General features: G+C 36.5%; 1 protein-coding gene across 1 annotated transcript in view; it reads right to left on the bottom strand.

The window, feature by feature from the left end:
- The window catches only part of NFX1 (nuclear transcription factor, X-box binding 1), a 37,828-nt gene extending 16,475 nt beyond the window's left edge, over positions 1 to 21,353 (bottom strand). The window contains exons 1-12 of the mRNA XM_070940776.1: positions 21,277 to 21,353; positions 18,793 to 19,791; positions 17,209 to 17,370; positions 16,636 to 16,713; positions 14,185 to 14,290; positions 13,537 to 13,608; positions 11,107 to 11,246; positions 8,856 to 8,937; positions 8,541 to 8,758; positions 7,253 to 7,350; positions 3,882 to 3,912; positions 2,616 to 2,698 (exon numbers count right to left, since the gene is read on the bottom strand). Of these exons, the coding sequence (XP_070796877.1) occupies positions 2,616 to 2,698; positions 3,882 to 3,912; positions 7,253 to 7,350; positions 8,541 to 8,758; positions 8,856 to 8,937; positions 11,107 to 11,246; positions 13,537 to 13,608; positions 14,185 to 14,290; positions 16,636 to 16,713; positions 17,209 to 17,370; positions 18,793 to 19,791; positions 21,277 to 21,304 (2,097 nt within the window). The 5' untranslated portion in view covers positions 21,305 to 21,353. The remainder of the gene's footprint in view (positions 1 to 2,615; positions 2,699 to 3,881; positions 3,913 to 7,252; positions 7,351 to 8,540; positions 8,759 to 8,855; positions 8,938 to 11,106; positions 11,247 to 13,536; positions 13,609 to 14,184; positions 14,291 to 16,635; positions 16,714 to 17,208; positions 17,371 to 18,792; positions 19,792 to 21,276) is intronic.
- Positions 21,354 to 21,582: the final 229 nt, after the last annotated feature.

The following is a 21,582-nucleotide window of genomic DNA, read 5'->3' on the forward strand; positions in this document are numbered from 1 at the left end:
TATCCATTCAAAAGCATTTGACCTGTCTTCTCCCAATAATGATATTTGAAAAATAGTATTTTATAATGAAAATTTAGAATAATATGCTGAGATTTTTTTATACTTTCAAAATAAATTTCTATCAGTGCAAGCACATTGTTTTACCCAGTATTCAAAAGGAAAAAAGCAATTGCTGGAAAGCCTTTATTTAGAACCTTCAACACTTTGAGGAAGCCTTCTTTAGCTATCATGTCCTTCATATCAGAAGATGCAAACAGTGGAACAGCTGCTCCAAAGGATGCTTTAATACAAACGGAAAGAGATGTAACACAGACAATCCTTCAGATTCTCTTAGACTGGTAAGGATTGCCAGAGCCTGAATTAGATTTTCAATGGGAGTGCACTCTCAAGAACAGGAAGATGAAAGTAACTAAACGATCTTGCACAGACTAATTTTCAGTGTATTAATCTTAATACTGACCATTACAACAAAGGATGGATTATGGAAGAAATCGTCAGGTGGGTCAGACAAGGTGCGGATTAAACCTAATTTGGGGCAATATTCTGTTATAGTATATGCAAAATGTTTACTTATGCGTCTCCAGGCCATTATATAAATAGGCCAGAACTGCATTTCTGTACTGTGTGGCATTTCCAAAATGTTGGAGAGAGAGAACAAAGCAGTTAATGGCTTACTGTGAGAAGTTTGTAACATTTTTTATTGATAATCACCCAAATTTGTCTTGACTTGGAATTTAAACTGAGGCAGAACATAATAATCTAACTGTGGCAACCATAAACCTTGTTGACCTGGCTTTTTTCAGTTTGTGAATGTGAAGCATATGGCTCAAGCATGATGTGATTAATGCTGCCATATGTTTACCTGATCACTGCCCCTCCAAGCTGATTAAATCCATTAAAGAGAACTGAGGATATGATTAAAGAAGATATTAATGCTTTTTTGTATCTTTCCCCATGAAAAAGAGGCAGTGAGAAGACCAATATTATATGTCTTCCCTTGATTCAGAGTGAAAAAGATCAGTTGATCTCAAATGTCGAAGATATTATTGCTAACTACAGTTTTCTAGAAAATGATAGGCATCTGATGATAGTGATTATGTGCACTGTTTCACTTGTATTTTTAGCTAAGATATGGGACTGAAATTGCTCTGATCAACTTCACTGATGTATGTAAGAAACCAAATGGGATGACTACAATCTATACTCTTGAACTCCCAAATGCTATCATTACCACATTGTGATAGCCTTGTTTATCACGTAAGAACTAGAAATTGGTATCCCTATTTTATGGTGATAGTTCCAGTCCTACATGTTGGACTGTGACCATGAGGTAATCTTCCGATGTCCCAGGTGTATGGATTTCCATGCCTTCCTTTCCTGTTCCGTGGACGGAATTGCCTGCTGTGACTGTCACCATTAGTTAAGGAGGGCGCGAGGCGTGTGGGGTGCGCCAGCTTCTTTTGCAGCAGCAATTGGCAGCAAAAGTGGCCATGCTTGCTGGAGGCGGGGGCCTGAGCAGCACCCGTGAATCAGCTGTTTCTTGAATGGTGGCTGGAGCGCCTTAGCTGATCCCATTAAAGGACCGAGAAGCCCGGAGATGACAAGGAAAGGAAGAGGTGTCTCCTGTGCTGGCCACGTCTACTCCTTCACTAGGGCTTATTTTCGGGGGAGGGCGCATATTTACGTCCACCCCAAAAATCAGGCTTGGCCTTATTTTCAGGACATGTCGTATATTCGGGGAAACACGGTACCTTAATAGGAAGGCTCTATTATAGCCCTATGTAAAGGACCGCCTATAAATGCACACAGAGTGAATTAAACTGTTTGCATTCATAGTGTTGGCACTAATGCAGTGCTTTCAATGTGTATGCCCCATTGTGAGTCTACTTACTCTCTTGCAATCCCTTCCTTCGCTGCCTCTCAAGGGTGGGGGGGAACAACAGATTAGGCATAGGACAACACATATTACTGTAATGATAATCACATGACTGAGGGACACTGTTAAAGTCATAAAAGTTGGCATTAGTTGTAAAGTTATTTTTCAGCATCATTGTAAATGATTTCTGAGCAAGGCACTGGACATATCCTGAGAGATACTAGGGTGTGGCTATCTTGAATTCTTCCCCCCTCTCCCATCCAGTTTGGGACAGTGTAGTCTCTTAATCTGGACCTGCCTAGACAGTAAAGCTAGGAAGGACCTCTGAAAATCTGTGCCTGATCCTACACTTTCTGATTTTAGGAAAAGAGTCAAAATAGTTTAGTAAGACTTTTTCCTGAATAGAATTAATGAATAATAACATTAAAAATTTCTATTACATTGCAACTGTTTATGTCTTGGCTTTTTGCCAGTTATCTTAACTAGCCACTTGATAAAAATCAGAAGTCAAAGTATACTCATGAATAATAACAATAAGGAAACTATTTCCAATTCATGTCTTCAACCAATTCAGTTTCAGTTACTAAAAACTAAAAACCGATTTCTTCAACTGATTATTAGTGAAATTCAGGATGATTATGCATTCTGATTATTGGTCAATCTTGCTAGATCTACATAATTAAAGTAACAGTGTAATTATACTGACACAACTTTTTCTTTCACACATTCATGAACTTACCACACAGCATGTTTCATTACATTTGTGTCGTCCACATGACAATTTCTTGTTGCATCTTTTGTCACATAAGAATGGAACTTTAACTTTAAAAAAAGAAAATGTTTAAATTATTATTATAAATTGATAGTAACTTAATGTAATGAAGTAAATGTTTTATGTTCCCCGTTATTAGATATATTTTGCCACTGAAAAACCTTTATAATAAAAAGAAAGGAAAACAAATAACACTAGCTAACTTCAGAATTCAGAAAGTTTTTTAAGAAAAAAATACTGAAAAATTACATTTCAATATATTTATTTTACTGCTTATTCAAAATATAATAGAAAGAGAAAAGCTAGAAATTGATTAATGGTAATTGCAGGCAATTATTCTGTACCTAAGAATAATCTGTACATTTCATAAATATGAAATGATTTTCTTCAGCTTCCATGAAAATGTCTAAACTATAATCTTGATGGGAATATGTTAACTATGTATATCATACTTATTTCCATCTCCTAATGCAAGGGTGTCAAACTTGATTTCATTGAGGGCCGCATCATGGTTGTGGTTTGACCTTGGGAGGGCAGGGGGGCATGGCCATGGTGGGCATGGCCGATTTGAAATAATTCGTTTTGGGGGTGCCTGTGGTGGCCTGCGCGCTCTGCCAGTGAAAACGGGTTCCTGAGCTCTGTTTTCAGCTGCAACAGCCACCTGCAACCCTCTGTCAGCAAAAACAGAGCTCTGTTTTCGTTGGCAGAGGCATCAAGGATCGGTCCTTTGCTGTTTCCAGGGTGGCCCTGTGGGCCAGACCTAAGTACCCTGCAGGCCAGATCTGGCCCGCGGGCTTTGAGTTTGACACCTCTGTTCTAATGAATATCCTTCATTTTTTAATCTTTTGTTCTCTTTTCTATATGACCTCCTGCTGTTCTAGGATTCCTAAACCCAAGGTAAATGTTGATGGTATACAGGAAGATGCTTTGTTTTGTCCTCATTCTAATAGCAAATAGACAATATTAGCTAAAACCCAGTTTTTTGAAAAATATATCACAGCATAACACGTTGAATAAGCTCTGGCTCTTTCCAACTATTTGTGGTATGATATATCAAAATAGTAATACTGACTATTCACATTCTTTGTATATATATATATTGGCTTTTCAACATCAGCTATGTTAGAAAAAAGTTGACAAGTGAAAGTGGGCCTTAAACTATTAATGGCTAGTAGCCAAATGCTTCTGTCTAATATTTATTATATGCTAGTATATGATGTTAAGGTTATTTACCTTGATTTTTTAGAGAGGCACATGGAACTTCCTAAAAACGAAATTAAATTGTAAATATTTATACTATCATTCTGACATTTAAGAAAGATAAAGCAGTATGTTGTAATGTGTACTTCACAGTCTTATTGTTTGCAAAGAGCAAAAGGTATTCTTTACACCAGTTTAGCAATTGAAAGTTCCCCTTATATTAAAAAATACTGATTCCACGTGGAGTCAACAAAGTTTTGGAAATAAGAAAGTATGCATTTTCTTGGCTAAATTGAAATTAAACTCACATTTAGAAATCTGAGAATTAGAAGATTCTATTTAAAGAATGACTTACAGATTAAATGTGACACAGTGGATATAGAAAGTCTACACCTCTGTTAAAATGCATGGTTTTCGAGATGTAAAAAAAAAATCAAACCAAGATACTGTAGGTCACTTCAGAATTGTTTCCACCTTTAATATAATATATAAGCTGTACAATTCAGTTGAAAAAAATCTGAAATCTTTTAGAGGGGAAAATAACAATAAAAAATGAATAATTTGGCTGCATGAATATTCACACCCTCTTATAAGTAGGGATGTGGCTGTGTTCAGAATAAACCAATCATATTGAAACAGATGGTAAATAGTAGTCAGTACATATCTGCCACCAATTAAAGTGATTCTGTTCTGGTAGGATTTTTCTGACATTGACTAAGCAAAAGCCATAGTCTGCAAAGAGTTTACAAAGTATCCAAGGGATCTCATTATTAGAAGACAGCAGTCAGGAGAAGGGTACAAAACGATTTCCAAGGTATTGTATATACCATGGAACAGAATGAAGACAGAGATCAATAAGTGAAGAAAACATAACACAACAATGACATTTACCAAGAACTGAATGTCCCTCCAAAATAGATGAAAAAGAAGAAGAAAACTGGTCCAAGAGGTTGCCAAGAGACCTACAGCAACATTAAAGAACTGCAGGAATTTCTGACAAGTGCTGGTTGTGTACTACATGTGACAACAATCTCCTATATTATTCATATATCTGGACTGTGTGGTAGGGTGTCTTTTCTCACAAGAAAAACATCCAAGCCTAGCTACATTTTGCAAAAACCAAATTAAGCCTTACAAAAGCATGTGGGAAAATGTATTATGGTCCAATGAGACCAAGGTAGAACTTTTTGATGATAATTCCAAGAAGTATGTTTGACACAAACACCACATTGCATGTCACCAAAACTGCACTATACCACAGTGAAATATGGTGGTGGCAACATTATGCTTTGCAATTGCTTTTCTTCAGGTGGAACCGGGGCCTTAGTCAAGATGGAGGGAATTATAAACAGTTCTAACTATCAGTCAATTATGACACAAAATCTTCAGGCTACTGGTAAAATGCTGAACATGAAAAGAAATGTCACCTTTCAACACAACCAAATCCATACCTCCAAACATACCTCCAAATCAAGAAAATAATGGCTTCATTAGAAGATCAAAGTTTCTGAATCCAGTTGTAAATCTGTGGGGTGACCTAAAGAGGGCTATGCATAGGAGATGCCGTCACAATCTTACAGATTTGGAGTACTTTTGCAAGGAAGGGTGGGCAAAGATTCCCAAAGCAAGACGGGCATTGATATGCCATACTGATAGGCTCCTGAAAGGCTGAATGCTGTCATAAAACCAAAACGTGCTTCAACAAAATATTAATTTAAGGGTGTGTGTAAAGTTTTTTTATTGTTATTGTCCATTGTGATTTCCCCCCTAAATGATTTCACTTTGTTATTCAATTATATTGTACAGCTGATATGTTAAAGGTGGAAAGTGATTTATCTGGTCTGATTTTTTTAACATCTCAAAATCCTGGCATTTTAAGAGGGTGTGTAGACTTTCTATATCCACCGCATGCAGGTAATCTTCAATTAACAATGGTAATTGAGATCAAAATTTCTGTTGCTAAGTGATGCAGTCATAAGTGCATTGTAAGCCGCCCTGAGTCTCCGGAGAAGGGCGGCATATAAATCAAATTAAAAAAAAAAAAAAAGTGATATGTTACAATATCATTACTTAGTGATGGCAATCTTAGCACTCCCTACTGCTGTCACAGAGCAGGATTATATGTTATTAAGACTCCTAGGTGGCTTACAAGGAGGCCAGCAGGGACACAAGGTGTAGTGGGGGAAGGCCCATAAGGAGACAGCCCATGGCTGAGTGTGATGGAGTCAGCTGTTGTGAGTAGAGGGGAGGGGACTTGCTACAGCTACTGTACTTGTGATCCTCCCTGAAGCTTCTTCAATGACTCTGCTTGTGGATGCTGGTAGGGAAGGTTGCAAATGGCAAATCATGTGGGATGTTACAATCATTCTAAATGTGGGCCAGTTGCTAAGTACTCAGATCACATTTAAATGAGAGCAGGGGTTTATGGTCAGAACTTTGAGAACTGGTTCTAAGTAACACTTGTTCACTGAAGTCATAACTTTGAACAGATGCTAAACAAATGGTTGTTAAATGAGGACTACCTGTAATTCCACTACATTATGTGTGAGTTTTGCCCACAAATCTCTGATGGCACAGTGGCCAAAATGCAGTATTGCAGATAAACTTTGCCCACATCCTAGAGTTTGATTCTCACAGGGCTGAAGGTTGACTGAGCTTTCCATCCTTCTGAGTTTGATAAAATGAGGACCCAGATTGTTGGGGGCAATATGCTGACATTGTAAACCGCCCAGAGAGTGCTGTAAAGAACTATGGGGCAATATATAAGTGCTATTGATCTTGCCAACAGTCTTTGATGCTATGGGTTAATTTTGCTTGTTAAGTTTTATTGACCGTATTTTCATTAGTCAATGACTAAAATAAAGTTTCTATTTTCATTTACCAATTATCAAGATACAAAAATACAAGGGAAATCTTAATTTAGCAAACTCCTAATTAAGAACCTTAAGATGCAGCATTTTCATTTAAATATCACCCCAAAATAGATACATTGAAAACAATGTAGTTCAGACAAAGAGCTTAAAAATAAAATGAAACTTGGCTGACAATTATCTTATTTGTGGCAATTTGTATAATTTGTGAAATGATATTAAGAGAAATTATGCAAATTGCCATAATGATATAATTTTAAATTTAGAAAATTTGGAAAAATGGCTGCTTCTTCCCCAAATAATCTATTAAATATACATACACATAGCCTTTTGGATCAAATTGTTAAACAGTGTTGCAATGAATAATTGGAAAAGCAATTAATGTTGCATAAATATATTGGAGAAGACACAAAACACAAAAGATTTTACAAGACAAGATTAAAGAATAATCATGTACAGGAAACAGACATAGCAGGTTTTATTATCTGCATCTGTAAAGTTTTCACTTTCAACATTTTGCTTTTTTATTATTACCTTTAATTTTAAGGCACATCTGCAGTAGACCTTTGATGTGCGAGAACACTGCCCACATTCGCCTTCATGGCAGAGATTTTCACACGTATGCACAGCATCTATGTAAAATTTGAGAAGTATTTCTAACGTAAGTTTTAGTGTTCTAGGATATTCCAACTGTAATTTTTATTATTAATCAAGTCACAATTAAGCCAATTTAGACTTTAAAAAAAAACAAATGCACTGCTTTCAGAAAAAAATCTTGAAATGCAGTTTTTTAAATTATGTATACAGATAGCTAAAAAGATTTGTGTGGCAGGTTAGGAAGATAACTCCCTACTATATGTAGTCCTCAATCTAAAACAATTGAGACCAGAATTTCTGTCACTAAGCAAAGTGGTTATAAAGTGTGACATCACATGACTACATTGATTAGTGATGACAATTCTGGCATGCACTTTCAAGTAAGTTTTTTATTCGTAAGTATTATATTTCAGGGATTTTCTGAAAAGCAAAAATCTGGTCTGTATAGCATGTGTTACATGTGTTTCATACTGCCGCATCCCCCAAACTCACGCACAACCTGCATTAGGCATCCCAGGGCCTCCCCCATCCCTGAAATCTTTATCTGGGACTCCACTTAACAATCTGCAAAATCATTTAACAACCACAACCGGGAGAGGTGGGATTGTGGTCGTTGAGTGAAACAGTCACACATCTCATTTAATAACTTTGCTCTACAACTACAACTAATGTTCTGGTTTCAATTGGGGGTCATATGTCAAGGACTACCTTTATTTGTTTTCTTCATCCATAGTCTCTTTCTAGGAGTGTGAATTCATACTTCCCCCACACTTCTGAAGCATTCTGTAACATATTTCATTCTGTTCCACATGTTTTCTTATGCCCACTTCACATTAATTGTGTGGAAGATTAATCTATTTATACTGTTTAATAAATAACTGTAGTCATTCTTTGTTCATTCTACTTTCTTTGTTTTCTTTTCTTCCACATCTATTTTCCCGAGACCCACTCCTGACAGTATTAAAAAAAAAAGTGTCCCACATTCAGAATATTCACTGTTATGTTTTTACGGATTCTTTCAATCTTCCACTATAAACAAATCAGCCATAAACATCAATTTCTTATCCATCTTTCTCTCAAAATGTCTGTTTTTCTAAACTAAAATTTATCACCATGGAAATGAGTTATTTTTATTCAAAATTATGCTTTTAGTATTTCATTTTGCAAATGTGATAATTAAAGCACAATACATTTTTAAATATGGAAGCAAGCAATGTTTAATTACCATAGCTACTACAAGGTAAAGGTTTTCCACATGTTCTTCCACATGATGGGATAGGATCTGTGCAGAGTTTACGTTCCGTACACCCCAACTCTAGTAATTTACTAAGAGAAGTCTGTCCACAAGGACAACAGTGCACTATTTGTGGAAGCCGTGGACAGGGCTGACAGGGCTGTGGATGGCATACTTGTTCACAGCTATGCATTCCACAGGATAATTTTCTGAAATTAGAATTATAATTGGTTTGTAATGTTATATTGATAATAAATATGGAAAAATAGATCAATAAAATATATGTTAAATAAGCTATTTTCTTACTTTCCACAAGTTCTCAGGCATGAAAACCAATCTTCACTTGCTCCACATAACACTTCCCGAGAGGTGCTCCCACAGTAACATACTAAACAGAAAAACACATCAGAGATAATAAAGATGCTTAAGGCCTTTTTTCTGAGAAGAAAGAATTATTTCTTTACAAATATAATACATATCAAGCACTAGTATTTGGATCAGATAAAAAATTTAATACAAAATTAATGAACTCACTTGTATTTTTCCTATATATTTAATAAGTGTATGCTATTGAAAATTATTTTCATCTTTTACCCAATGATTTTTGTATTTTTATTTTGAATGAATACTTATTTAATAAAATGTTCGTGAACCATTTTATGCCCATAATTGTTCCAGAAAGAATTTTTAGTAATTTTATTATTGTCAAGTAGACACTAAAGTCCCTTGTGAAGGATTTTTTTCACCCAGCCACTGTGAGAGCCTGCCAGGAGACTCCATCCAACCTGGGGCAGAATCTCTCTAGCAAGCAGCGTTTTTGCTGTTAAGGAAGCTGGGTAAAAAAAATACCCTTACGAAGGGACTTCTTCACCCAGCCTCGCTGACAATAAAAGCATTGCCTCATAAACTGATTTCACCTCACATGGGGTGGAGTCTCTCCACCAGGAAGGAGAGGAATTGCAATGCTGGGCTGCAGAAAAGAAGTTTGAATCACAAAGATCTGAGCTTCTTTTCAAAGATTTGAGTGTTGAAGTTTCCTTCTGTGCACTGAGGGGGAATTCCCTGTCTCCCTTCAGCAAGCAGTTTTCTCTTTGTCCACTTTCTATCCATCCTGGGAAAGCCATGATATGGTCGTAAAGTTGAGAAAGGTCATGTGGTGACTCATTTAATGACCATGACAATTTATGACCTAAATTTCAGGTTGAATTGTGATCATCGATCAATGACTACACCTAAAGAAATTAAGAGCTGGGCAATCCACTTTTAGACACACCGAATCAAACTGTAAGCGGTACTATATTATTTAAAACAAATCAAAAAAGACATTCATTAAATTGTATTACATAATTTAAATACTCTACTATATATTTGGGTTACATGTAGTCCGTGACTTATGACCAATCGCTTAGAGCGATTGGTCATAAGTCTGACAAAACCAAAGTTTGAGGGGTCCTCAAACTTTTTAAACAGGGGGCCAATTCACGGTCCCTCAGACTGTTGGGGGCCGGACCGGGTGGGTGCATTGGCTAGGTGGTCATGTGATTGGGTGGGCATGGCCAATTTAGCAGTCCATTAAACAATATATACAAATTAAACTTTAATTTGTTATATTCCTGGGGGTGGAAATCAGGTTAGTGAAGGGATGTGGCTGCCTTGGAGTATGTGAGAAGGACTTCTGTTTGTGTGTGTGTGCATCTCTCCCTCTCTCTCTCTCTCTCTCTCCCTCCCTCTCTCTCTGGAGGCTGGGGAGGCAAAAAACGGGCCCATTTTTGGCCTCCTGAGGCCTCTGCAAGTCCCATTTTTGGCCTCCTAGACTTCCAGAAGATAGGTGGGGGCCGGCGGGTAGATGGGGCAATGTGGATGGAGCAGCCTTGTGGTGCCTTACAGGCTGGATTAATGGCTTTTTATGTGGCCCGCAGGCCGTAGTTTGAGGACCCCTGGAGTAGAGGCAGTTTGAAGTTACAATAGACCTCCCAAAAGTATTTAGGACCTAAAAGTAATTATGTTTATAAATAATTCAAAGTAGTGAATATATCTAACATACCTTCTCCTCTGATTTTCCCCATAACAACAACCCTGTGAGATGGAATGGGTTGAAAGAGAGTGACTGGCCTTAAGTCAACTAGCTGCGTTTCATGGTTAAGCCGGGACTTGAATTTATAATCTCCAGCTTTCTAGCCTAATGCCTTAACCACTAGACCAACATTTTTGAATTTTTAGTAATAGCTGACTTTTTTTTTTAGCTTTGAGGGGTTGCTTTTACATGGAAATTACAGAAAAGCACAGTTCTTTTGATAAGATTTCTCACCTACTACATATTGTATTTTTTCAATGTAGTAATATTATCATCATTCTACCATCATAGCAATTGTAGTTTCTAATGCAAACTGTAAAAGGCCACAGGAGAGCCCAGTGTTGTATTCTTCATTATGCATATATATCAGTGCATACCTAGACCTAACCCTAGAAGAAAATTGGTCCTATAAAAACAGTAATCTGTAAATCTCACACAAGTAGTACTTATAAATAAATTTTTTAAAAATCATGAAATCCTTACCTTGTTTTACAGTCAATTCACATGGTAGGCATTTTCCCGAATGGCATATCTGGGTACAATTATGTTTACCACAATTCAAAACATTCCCACATACATTAGTACACTGAATTCCAGTAGAATACCCACAGCGAACTGAATGGCTATAGAAGAAGAAAACTAAATCAGTCATCAGCGAGGATGGATCAAATTCTATATTCACACTTGAACCCTTTACTCAAAGTTGTTTTCGTTTTGTTTTTTACAAAAAGCTATTGATTAGCAGGCATGAAACTTCCTGAAAACTTTGGTATTTGAGACCGTCTTCTGCCACCAATAGCCTCCCACCGACCAGTCTGTTCCCACAGAGAAGGTCTCCTCAGGGTGCTATCAGCCAAGTTATGTCGGCTGGCGACACCCAGGGGGAGGGCCTTCTCTGTGGGAGCCCCAGCCCTGTGGAATGAACTGCCCCCAGAAATACGCAAGATCTCCGACCTCCGGGTGTTCCGCTGCGCATTGAAGACCTTGTTGTTCCGCCAGGCAGGGCTGTCAATATAATAATTTTAAATTGGGGTATTTTAATTTTTAGAGTTTTAAATCAGCCAAATCTATTTAATTATTTTAATTTTTAATTATTGTTGTATCTTGTGTTTTTAAACTGGCTGTACACCGCCCTGAGTCCTTCGGGAGAAGGGCGGTATAGAAATAAAATTATTATTATTATTATTATTATTATTATTATTATTATTATTATTATTATTATTTGCTTTAGGAATCTTGCTAAATTAAGGGGGGGTTTATAATTTCATAATATTGCAAACTATAAGGAATTTTATTTAAACAGAAAAATTATTTCCACACAATAGGATCTGCTGTTGGAAAAGCAAGTCTTGTGGCACCTTAAAATAAAAACTAAACCATTCCTGCAATGAACTTTGGTCCATGAAAAACTTGAGAAAATATGAATTTTATAAAATCTAAGCTTTAACATGGTGTAAGCTCTCTATTTTTAATTAGTAATTTGGTTGGGGAAAACATTTATCTTCTCCCTTTCAGATGTACATTTTTCATTAAATTCAAATTAACTGGATGTCCATATGCCAATATAACAAAAAATACAGAATAAAGACAAAAATATCTAAAATTTATCTCCTTTATTTTTTACATCATTTGTGATCTCAAAAAAACAGTATTATGAAATCCTCACTAATAATGGCCTGGATAGCAAGATGTAATGGTTGGATTTACAGAACCTAAGTAATAAATTAATGGTTTACAATGGCTGAGTTCATACATCATAGTAAGTCAAAATCTAACAAAATAGCTTACCCATCGCATCTGATTTCATTTAATCTACAACTGTGTGTCATAATAATGTTAAACCTTATACATTATACTGTTTACACATTAGGATAATATAACATTAGAAATCTGAATATTGCCTTACAATATTAGCCATTCATTAGTTTTCTTAGTTTAAATGAAATGACACAGTTTTACTCCAAAGCCTAAAGAAAAAGTATTTTAAGAACAATAAGATCTCCGACCTTCGGATTTTTCGTCGGGCCCTAAAAACTCATTTTTTCCAGTTAGCCGGTCTGTCTTGATTTTAGGGTTAGTTTTTAAAATTTTAATATTGATTTTAATTGACAAGTTTTAAATTATGGGCCAAATTATAAATTATTTTAACTTTATTTTTAAACTGTGATGTTTTGTATAGATGTTTTTATCTTGGCTGTTCACCGCCCTGAGTCCGAAAGGAGAAGGGCGGTATAGAAATTTGAATAAAAAAAAAAAAAAAAAAAGTTAAAAAAATAGGATTATCAAATTTTGGCATTTTCAATCTTAACAGCATGTGAAAAAATGTAATGATAAACTAATAAATTATCCTTCACTTCTTTAGCTCTATCAAAATAATTTCTAAACACTAAACTCTTAAGTGTTTTATTTTATGGAAATTTTTATTTTATGGAATTGACAACAGGGGCACAATTAAGCTTAGGAACTACTTGTGGTATAGATTGTAAAAGATCATGCTATTGCTAGGAAATGAAAGATACCATCTATTTCTCATATAGTTTTCATGTAAAACCTTATATATTATTCATTGTATCTACAAAAAACATAAACATTTAATTCCATATCCTAAATATTAGTTCCTTTTCCATGAATTCCTTAAGGATTTTTTTTCCTAGCAGCACTATTCCAATTTTGGTAACAGATTGACTGTCATTAAAAAGCACTGGCTGAAATCCAAATGAGGGAGGGCACTACACAAGCATATTATAACTACGCATATTCATATGTTGTCTAGGAGACTAGACCCTTGGAAAGAACAAGCCAATTCCCCAAGAATAGATATGGTATACTTAACATTTGTAATATTCCAATGACATTTTAAAAAATAACTTGTAAAACCCAAGGTTGTAAATTTTCTAATGCAGACTAAATTACCTTGTACGTCCACATTCACATTTTTTGGTCATAAAAGCAGGGCAGGATGGGCAAGGTCCTGGATGACAAAGTCTAAGAAACAAATAAAAGATGCAGTATTTATATTTCATTTTTACCCAGTCGTGCTAACATATATTCCTATATAATTAACGTATTATTATTCTAATTTATTTCTGAATTAGAATGAACATGTGTTAATTCTGTACAAGTATATTTATGTATACATTTTATGCATATACACAATTTATATACATTTTCTGATTCTTTGCCTAGACTCATATATTCAAGCAATTTCAGAAAGAGCTACAATGTAAAAGGATAGAGAGGGACAGATGAAAAATCGGTAGATAGCAGCTGACATGCTAAGTAGGTTATTATAAGAACAAATTTATTGTACCGTGTTTCCCCGAAAATAAGACCCTGTCTTATATTTTTTTGAACCCTGAAATAAGCGCTTGGTCTTATTGCCATGCACTCAAAAGCCTGATTGGGTTTATTATCAGGGGATGTCTTATTTTGGGGAAAACAGGGTATTAACTCAAATCTTGTGCCCAACTAGTAAGATGACTGTGGTGTCCCATATTATCTAAAACCCATATTCAAGCTGTAAAGATACATTAAAAAAAAAAAAAGTATCAGCAGACTTACATATTACATAAATGTGGACAATCTTGAGCTGATCTTTTCTTTCTACACAATTCTCCACAACTATGTGGTATTTCATTTCTATTCCATTCAGGATTTTTTACCCGGCCTAGGAAGAACCCAGAAATATTTATTTATAACATTTAAATGCTATGCTTTCCACAAAAACCAAATCACTACATATATACACAGACTGGCTTCATGCAATATGCAAAGTTATAATGTGAACTATAAGGCATATTTAGTGTACTATATGAACACACTTAGGTCTTTAATACAATAGATTCAACTCAAATTACATGATGATGGTAAGCACAGTCAAGTTCCTAGAAATACCTTTTATCATTATCTTTCTTTATTTCTACTATTCAATGTTTACTTTATATAAACATTCGATAATGGGAAACAGAAATGATTGTACTTGTAGCTACATTGTATGTCACCAGTTCACATTTTGTGAGATGGGTGGCTATATAAATATGATAAATAAAATAAATAAATTCAGCTTTCTGTTATTCTAACAAGTTTAATCTATAGTATGTATCCTTTTTTCCCCATCACAGACCTTTAAAAACATACATCTCAGTCTTTAAAGAACTAAAAGTGTTTGATTCATAATTACAAGTACCTTACTATGAGTCTTAAATGTATCTAATTTTATTCAATATATACTTTAAAACATGGAACTGCATGTTTCCATAGTGATAAGCTATATAGCAATGAAAAACATGACAGTCTCTATTATGTAAGACAGGTATATTTTATAAAGACTGTTACCAATACTAGCAAATGAAAACTACAGGTAGCCCTTGACTTATGACCACAATGGAAACCAAAATTGGTTGTTAAGTGAATCCAGCCTCCCCATTGACTTTGTCAGAAGGTCGCAAAAGGTGATCACATGACCTCGGGACAGAGCAACGGTCATAAATATGAACCAGTTGCCAAGCATCTGAATTTTGATCACATGACCATGGGGATGCTGCAATGGTAAGTGTGAAAAATGGTTGTAAGTCACTTTTTCCAGTGTCGTTAACTTCGAACGGTCACTAAATAGTTTTATTTGAGGACTATCTGTACTGATAGTCCTTAAATTATGATCACAATTGAGACTTGAATTTCCATTGTAAGTCGTTGCAGTAGTAAATTAAGTCAGACCTGATTTTATGGCAATTTTTGGAGCGGTTATTAAGTGGTTCACATATTTTTTTTTTTTTTTATATGCCGCCCTTCTCCGGAGACTCAGGGCGGCTTTCAATGTGTTAAGCAATAGCCTTCATACTTTTGTATATTTTACACAAAGTCAGCTTATTGCCCCCTTATAGGGCAACAGCTTATAGTTTTTAAATGGGTGCCTTTTGCTACAAAGTGGCAAAAACATTGCAAATTGCAATCACATGACCACAGGATGCTGAAACCATACATAACTGCAGGGGGGGGGTTGTCATAAGTGGGAGTACAGATTATAAATGGCTTTTTGAGGCCATCACAACTTCAAACAATTACTAAATGAACTGTTGTAAATTGAGAATTACCTAAATATATGTCTGTATATAAGAAAAAGAGGTATACACAATGTTTTCCTGATTTTTACTTTATCATTACTTTATTTTACTATTCCCAAGGAAATGTTTTCATTTTTGTTAGTGGAAACCAATTGGAGAAAAAACAACATTTGATTTTTATGTAGATAACTTTATAGTAATTGATACCAGAATAGTAGCGTAGCTGACAAAACTTCAAAAAATCTTCTCATAAATGTAACCTACAATATCCAAGCTTTATCTCTAAAATCTTAAACGTACAATTCACTATACAAATGTACATTAATTTGTCTTTTAGAGGTAGCACACAGAACAAACGATCATACAAAACAATCTGAAAGTAAATACAGGTATTTTAAATATATGAAACTTAAAAATCAGTTATTCTGGTGCAAATCTTAAAGTCAGCCAAAAAAAGTAAAGGGAGGAAGATCCAGGGTCATATTTTAGGATTGAGTAACCCTGTTGTGAGCCAACTTCTTAAGTAATAATGCCTTTTGCAGAGCATGAACAATAGCTACATATGCTCAGGAAAACAAATCTGACCCTGCACAATTACCATCCAAGCCCAGAAGAAGACATCACTCCTTTAAACAGTTCCTGGTCGTATAGTATAGTTACCCTAGTTAAGCCAAATCTGAAGCAACTTTACTTGTTCCAGATGCAAATACTGCAAATTCTCTACTAATTACCTACTCCCTCTGGAGTTTCAATAATCTCAAATTGTTTGAGATTATTGTTGAGAAGACCTGTCAGAGATTCCAAGGAGTTATAAAAGAGAGAAGGGATGGATATTTTCCTTCCATTATTTTTTTTTTTAGAAATCAGGCCTATATATCTTAATAGAGCAGGCATTTAAGACCCATGACTAGGTATTTGCTTATGAAACTAATGAGAAAAAAACACTCACCACAAAAACAGGTATAAATACTAGGAACTTGTGATGAAACATTTTGACACGCAGGGCATCGCCAGCCACTGTTACCATCTAGAAAACAAGCAAACACCCCTCCCCCAATTTAATTTTCCCAACTTATTTCAAGGTATATTTGATCACCTATTGTTTATTTTTATTAGTTTTCTTATCCCACTATTATTTTTTTAAATAACTCCAGGTTGTGAACATACCTAATACTCCCTCCTCCTCCTATTTTCCCCATAACAACAAGATGTGAGCTGGTTTGGACTGAGAGAGAATGACTGGCTCAAAGTCACCCAGCTGGTTTTCATGCTTAAGGCAGGACTAGAATTCACAGGCTCCTGGTTTCTAGGCTAGTATCTTAACCACTAGACCAAACTGGCTCTCATGTTTTAAAGGAATAGCAATATATTGAATAACAAAGTCTTATGTACTGAACCATTTGTTATGCATGAAATTACTTGATGCATTCTTCTAATAATCTGGTTTAATAATGTATGAAAAATCAGAATGCTTGATTCCAATGTAATAAATTTCTCAATACACTTAACAGGACATACTAACCTTCAGTCTGTGCTGCTGGAGATCTTGCCCACTTCTTAATGCAGCTTAAGTGGAAAACATGATAGCAATTCCGGCAGCTCCAAACTGGGGCTACCACACGGATCACCTCACAACATACCATACATTCATATTTTTCTGAGGTAAGCTGCTCTATCAGAGACCCTAGGAGAGATTTTAGAAATATTCAACATATTAAATACTACTACACAAATACTTATTTAGTATATTTGCTAAAATGCAATAAGTCAGAAATATAACTATATTAATGTAGCATATTTGTTGCAAATTTAGTGGCAAAGTTCACTCAAGCACAGTATTGTAATGGAGACTATTTGGTCTGAACTAGTATTTAAAGCCAGTAACCCATTTGTTATGTCAAAGACACCTTTTTAGATAGAACACCTATCCCTGTTTAGCTAAATTATTCCAATGGTCCCCTTCAAACATCAATTTATTCAAAAACATCATGTACTGTGCTATTCCCAGATACCCATTCTTTCAAATCCTGGCATTAACAGTACCATTATCTAAATATTCACTTTTTTTCATTACTGAAGCAGGTAATCTGATTTTCAGCAAGCACCAGTCCATTTATGCAGCAAGAGCATAATTGTCATTAAACATCAGACAGTGACAGAACATCAGGCTGCTCAGCAGTACAAGAAAGATTAAAAATATCACGCAGCTGCTGACATTACAATATTAGTTCAGTGCCTTCTCAGTGATACTGCATTTCAAGAAGTTGTTATAAATAATAACAGTCTCAAATTCATTGTTTTCAAAATGTTCAACTGTGAGAGAACACTTAATACATTGACAGCAACGTCATAAGCCATACCATGGTCTAAAAGTCTGAATGCATATATTGTGGTTTGCAAATCACAGTTTCTGGTTTAACAGCAGGCATGAACCCAACAAAATATGGCTTAGGCAAAAAATGATTAAGCAAACCATAGCTTGGTACAATGTGTGAATTATGTCATTGCCTCAGTTGCTGTGGAACTTTACATGCTTGTGAGCTAAAGAAAATTTGGGACATGTCCCGCATGTTCCAAAGGCAAAGATTAACTTTTAGGATTAACCAATAACCTTAGATGAACAAAGAGTGTCTTGCACCATGCACCCAAAGATCTTTACAAGCTTGAGACTTTAGACATTATGAAGAACTCCTGATAAATCTCCAACAACTACACAGTTCTCTAGGACACATTTTAAGGCTATTAGTGCTCTAGGAAAGCAAATAAACTATCACATTCCGTTCAAAACCTGAATTGTACCAAAAAGTAATCAGCAACATTATTCAATAGGAAGAAGAGCTGTGAAAGTGATTTCTCTCTCTCTTGTAACTGCTATAACAATTTGGAATTGCTATGTAAAAATAGGGGCATGGGAAATGGGTGGAAAGAGAGAAAACCATGCTTATTAAGAGATGGCAAGAACCATATTTTTCTTCTTTATCAATGGCTTCATATTGCAACATTACAATCACAAATTATATACGATAAGCTTTTTATTAAAGTATCTTTCTACTGTATGACTTGGTTACAGTAATAAATCTGCTCTATGAAGAGTTTCTAAATTTACCTGTATGAGTTTCTTTGCTCTTTGGTGCATCATTTTGCTTTTTCCAGCGTCTGTTTTTATATCCTTCTTGAAGAAGTGGTTTCCTCCCATCACGTGTAGTTGCTTCACAGAACGGCTGTTTCTCTGCCACACTCACTAAGTTTGGACCTCTTTCATGCAGCACAGATTCTTTCCTCTTCTCACTGGTGCGTTCTCTGGGAGGATGTGGAAGAGATGCATTCTTAACATGTTTTGCATTTTTACTTCTGGATGTATCTTGTTTTTTGCCAATTTCTTTATTCCATGCAGGTTCCCTAAAATGCCTGTTTGCAAAAGGGTATTTTCTTCTTGCAATGCTATTGTCAGAAAAGCCTTCAGATACTGCTTTTCCAACAGATGTTTCAGATGAATCTGATTGGGTCAGATCTACTGCTGGAATATTTTCAAAAGCCTTTTCCTTCCACTTAGTTGATATTCTTTTTTCCCTCTCAGATGAATGTTTCTCTTTTTCTTTCAATCCTCTTCCACGTGAATGCATCAAATATGTCTTCTTCGGCTTTGCTCCTCTGTTATTTGCAGTAGCAGCTTCTTTCTCACTGTCTGAAGAGAAATCGCTGTATTGTCTATGATTCATCCTACGCCCTACAACTAATCTAGTGTCTAAACATGGAGAATCCTCTGTGGTCCCTGCAGGTATTTGCTTCGTTTGATTTTTCCCATGTGTTCGATCATTCCTTGATCTTTGCCACCGCTGACTATGTAAGCTATTGCTTTTAGTTTTACCAATACTGTGAAATCGTGAAGAATTTGGCTGACATCCATGCTGGCTTTCTGGGCTGTAGAATGTATTACGATCTGTAACTGAATCTTCACATTTACTATGCCTAGATTGAACAGAAGAAGGTAAAGAATTTCTGCTTGAATCACAATTAAATTCCAGCCTGGATTGATTGCTCCAACTTGGATTGAAAATCTGTCTTTCTCTTGGAACAAAATCAGTTGCATCTGGATTTAAGACACCTAAGAAAAAGGAAAACATATACTATGAAACAAGCATATCACTATTCAATGAATACACTTTAATCAATTGGGGCAAATAACGTAAAAGCTATTCATCACTTTTAGAAAAAGGTTCTTGTGAGCCAATGGAGAATATGCATTTATTATCAAAGACAGTTGTTTTCCTTACACCATGATATTATCACTTTCTCAAACAACAGTAAGACACAGCAATTACAACAGCACTGTTTTAAAAAGCAGTATAGTGATCATATTCATTAATACTGTTGTATGTTATAAAATGGTTACATTTTGTAAACAAGCCATCTTTAAATATCATATCTAACTTGTTTTTCAAGCTGTAGCTCAGTGTTAAACTCTCCATGAACATCTTGCTGTTATTTTAGGAAAGCAATTATTCTTTTAATCACAATTAGTAATTCCTACCTGGCAACTACTCTGAAAACATTAATGCATAAAGCTAAATTTTAAAAGAGAGCATTTATTAAACCCAGAGTACTATTTTTAAAGAAAATAAATCTGAAATAATTATACATTTCATTTCAAACCATCACCGTGCTTGATTCCAGAAAAGGAGAAAAATATATTTTCAGAGCTAAGCCACTGCTGTTCGAAAAGAACGTTTAACAGCTTCTACAGTCATCTTTTCCAAATTGCACACACAGACAAAAATCACACAGCCTCTCAATATAATGCCATGCAATTGGAAATAAGCCTAATTCCTTAGGGTGACCCTTTGAGTTGATATTTTGAAGTTTTTAAAAGCATTCCGGTCTTGATATTTTGCTGTCCCACTGTCAATGATCTGGACTGGATAGTCAGGATGCCCCCCTTTTATACAAGCGTCACATCTGTTGATGCAAGATGCACTGCAGCAGCAGAGCACGGCTGGAATGAATATTCAATCCTCTCCCCCCCCCCTTCCCCCCACATGTTTTGCACGACATATTCCCGGTGTCTCTCACCTGGAAATATATGCCATTTAATCGCCTTGGTAATTTTAACGTTAAGAGCTGCTATACAGCACCTGATCCAGACAGGCGAGTGTAAGAAGGACCTACAATAAATAAGAGAAGCCGTTCTTGCTCTCTTAAGTCCCACTGCAGTCAAGGGAGACAAGAACTTGCACTGACGGTCGTTGCACGGGAAACATTCCCGTCTCCTCCAGGCCTCGGGATGGGGTGGGGTGGGGTGGGGTGGGGTTGGGTGGGGGGGAAACCTCAGCTTTGCCGATAAGGGACCAGGAGCGGGATGGTACCGTTGGCAGAGATGGTGTCCGAGGAGTCAAAAGTCTCCGGCTTTTTTCCCCCCTTCCGGGAACGGGACGGAAAGCCCGGCCTCCCACGGTCGGGTCGGGTCGGGTCCGACTCAGTCATCTCAGGCTCTTGTTCCACTCGTGGGTTGGTTTTCCCCAATGGGGGGTCGTCCCGGGGTGACCCCCCCACTCCCCGTCCCTCTCTTCTTCCAAGTCCCCGGAGGTCTTACCTGAGTTTGGCAGGGCCGCCTCCGCCATGCCTCACGCCGAACCACGCTCCCAACCGACCCGCCACCTCAACTAGCCGAGCTCCCGCCCTTCCGCGAAGCTACTCCGAAGCGCTCCTACCCGTCCCTCTGCGACGCGCAGGCGCCGTGCTCTGCCCGCCCTCTCTTCGCCTCACGCCGCCCTCCGGGCGGCCTCGGCTCCGCGTTCTGTTGCTGCGGTCCTACCTGGTAGAGCGGGAAAAGGTATATAGGCTGACTCTGGTTTCGACGGCCGGTGTTACCAACGAGTGCTTATAGCTAACCTGCCCT

This window comes from Pituophis catenifer, unplaced genomic scaffold, assembly GCF_029215685.1.
Source record: "Pituophis catenifer annectens isolate HBS135680 unplaced genomic scaffold, rPitCat1.0.hap2 SCAF_3, whole genome shotgun sequence".
Taxonomy (NCBI): domain Eukaryota; kingdom Metazoa; phylum Chordata; class Lepidosauria; order Squamata; family Colubridae; genus Pituophis; species Pituophis catenifer.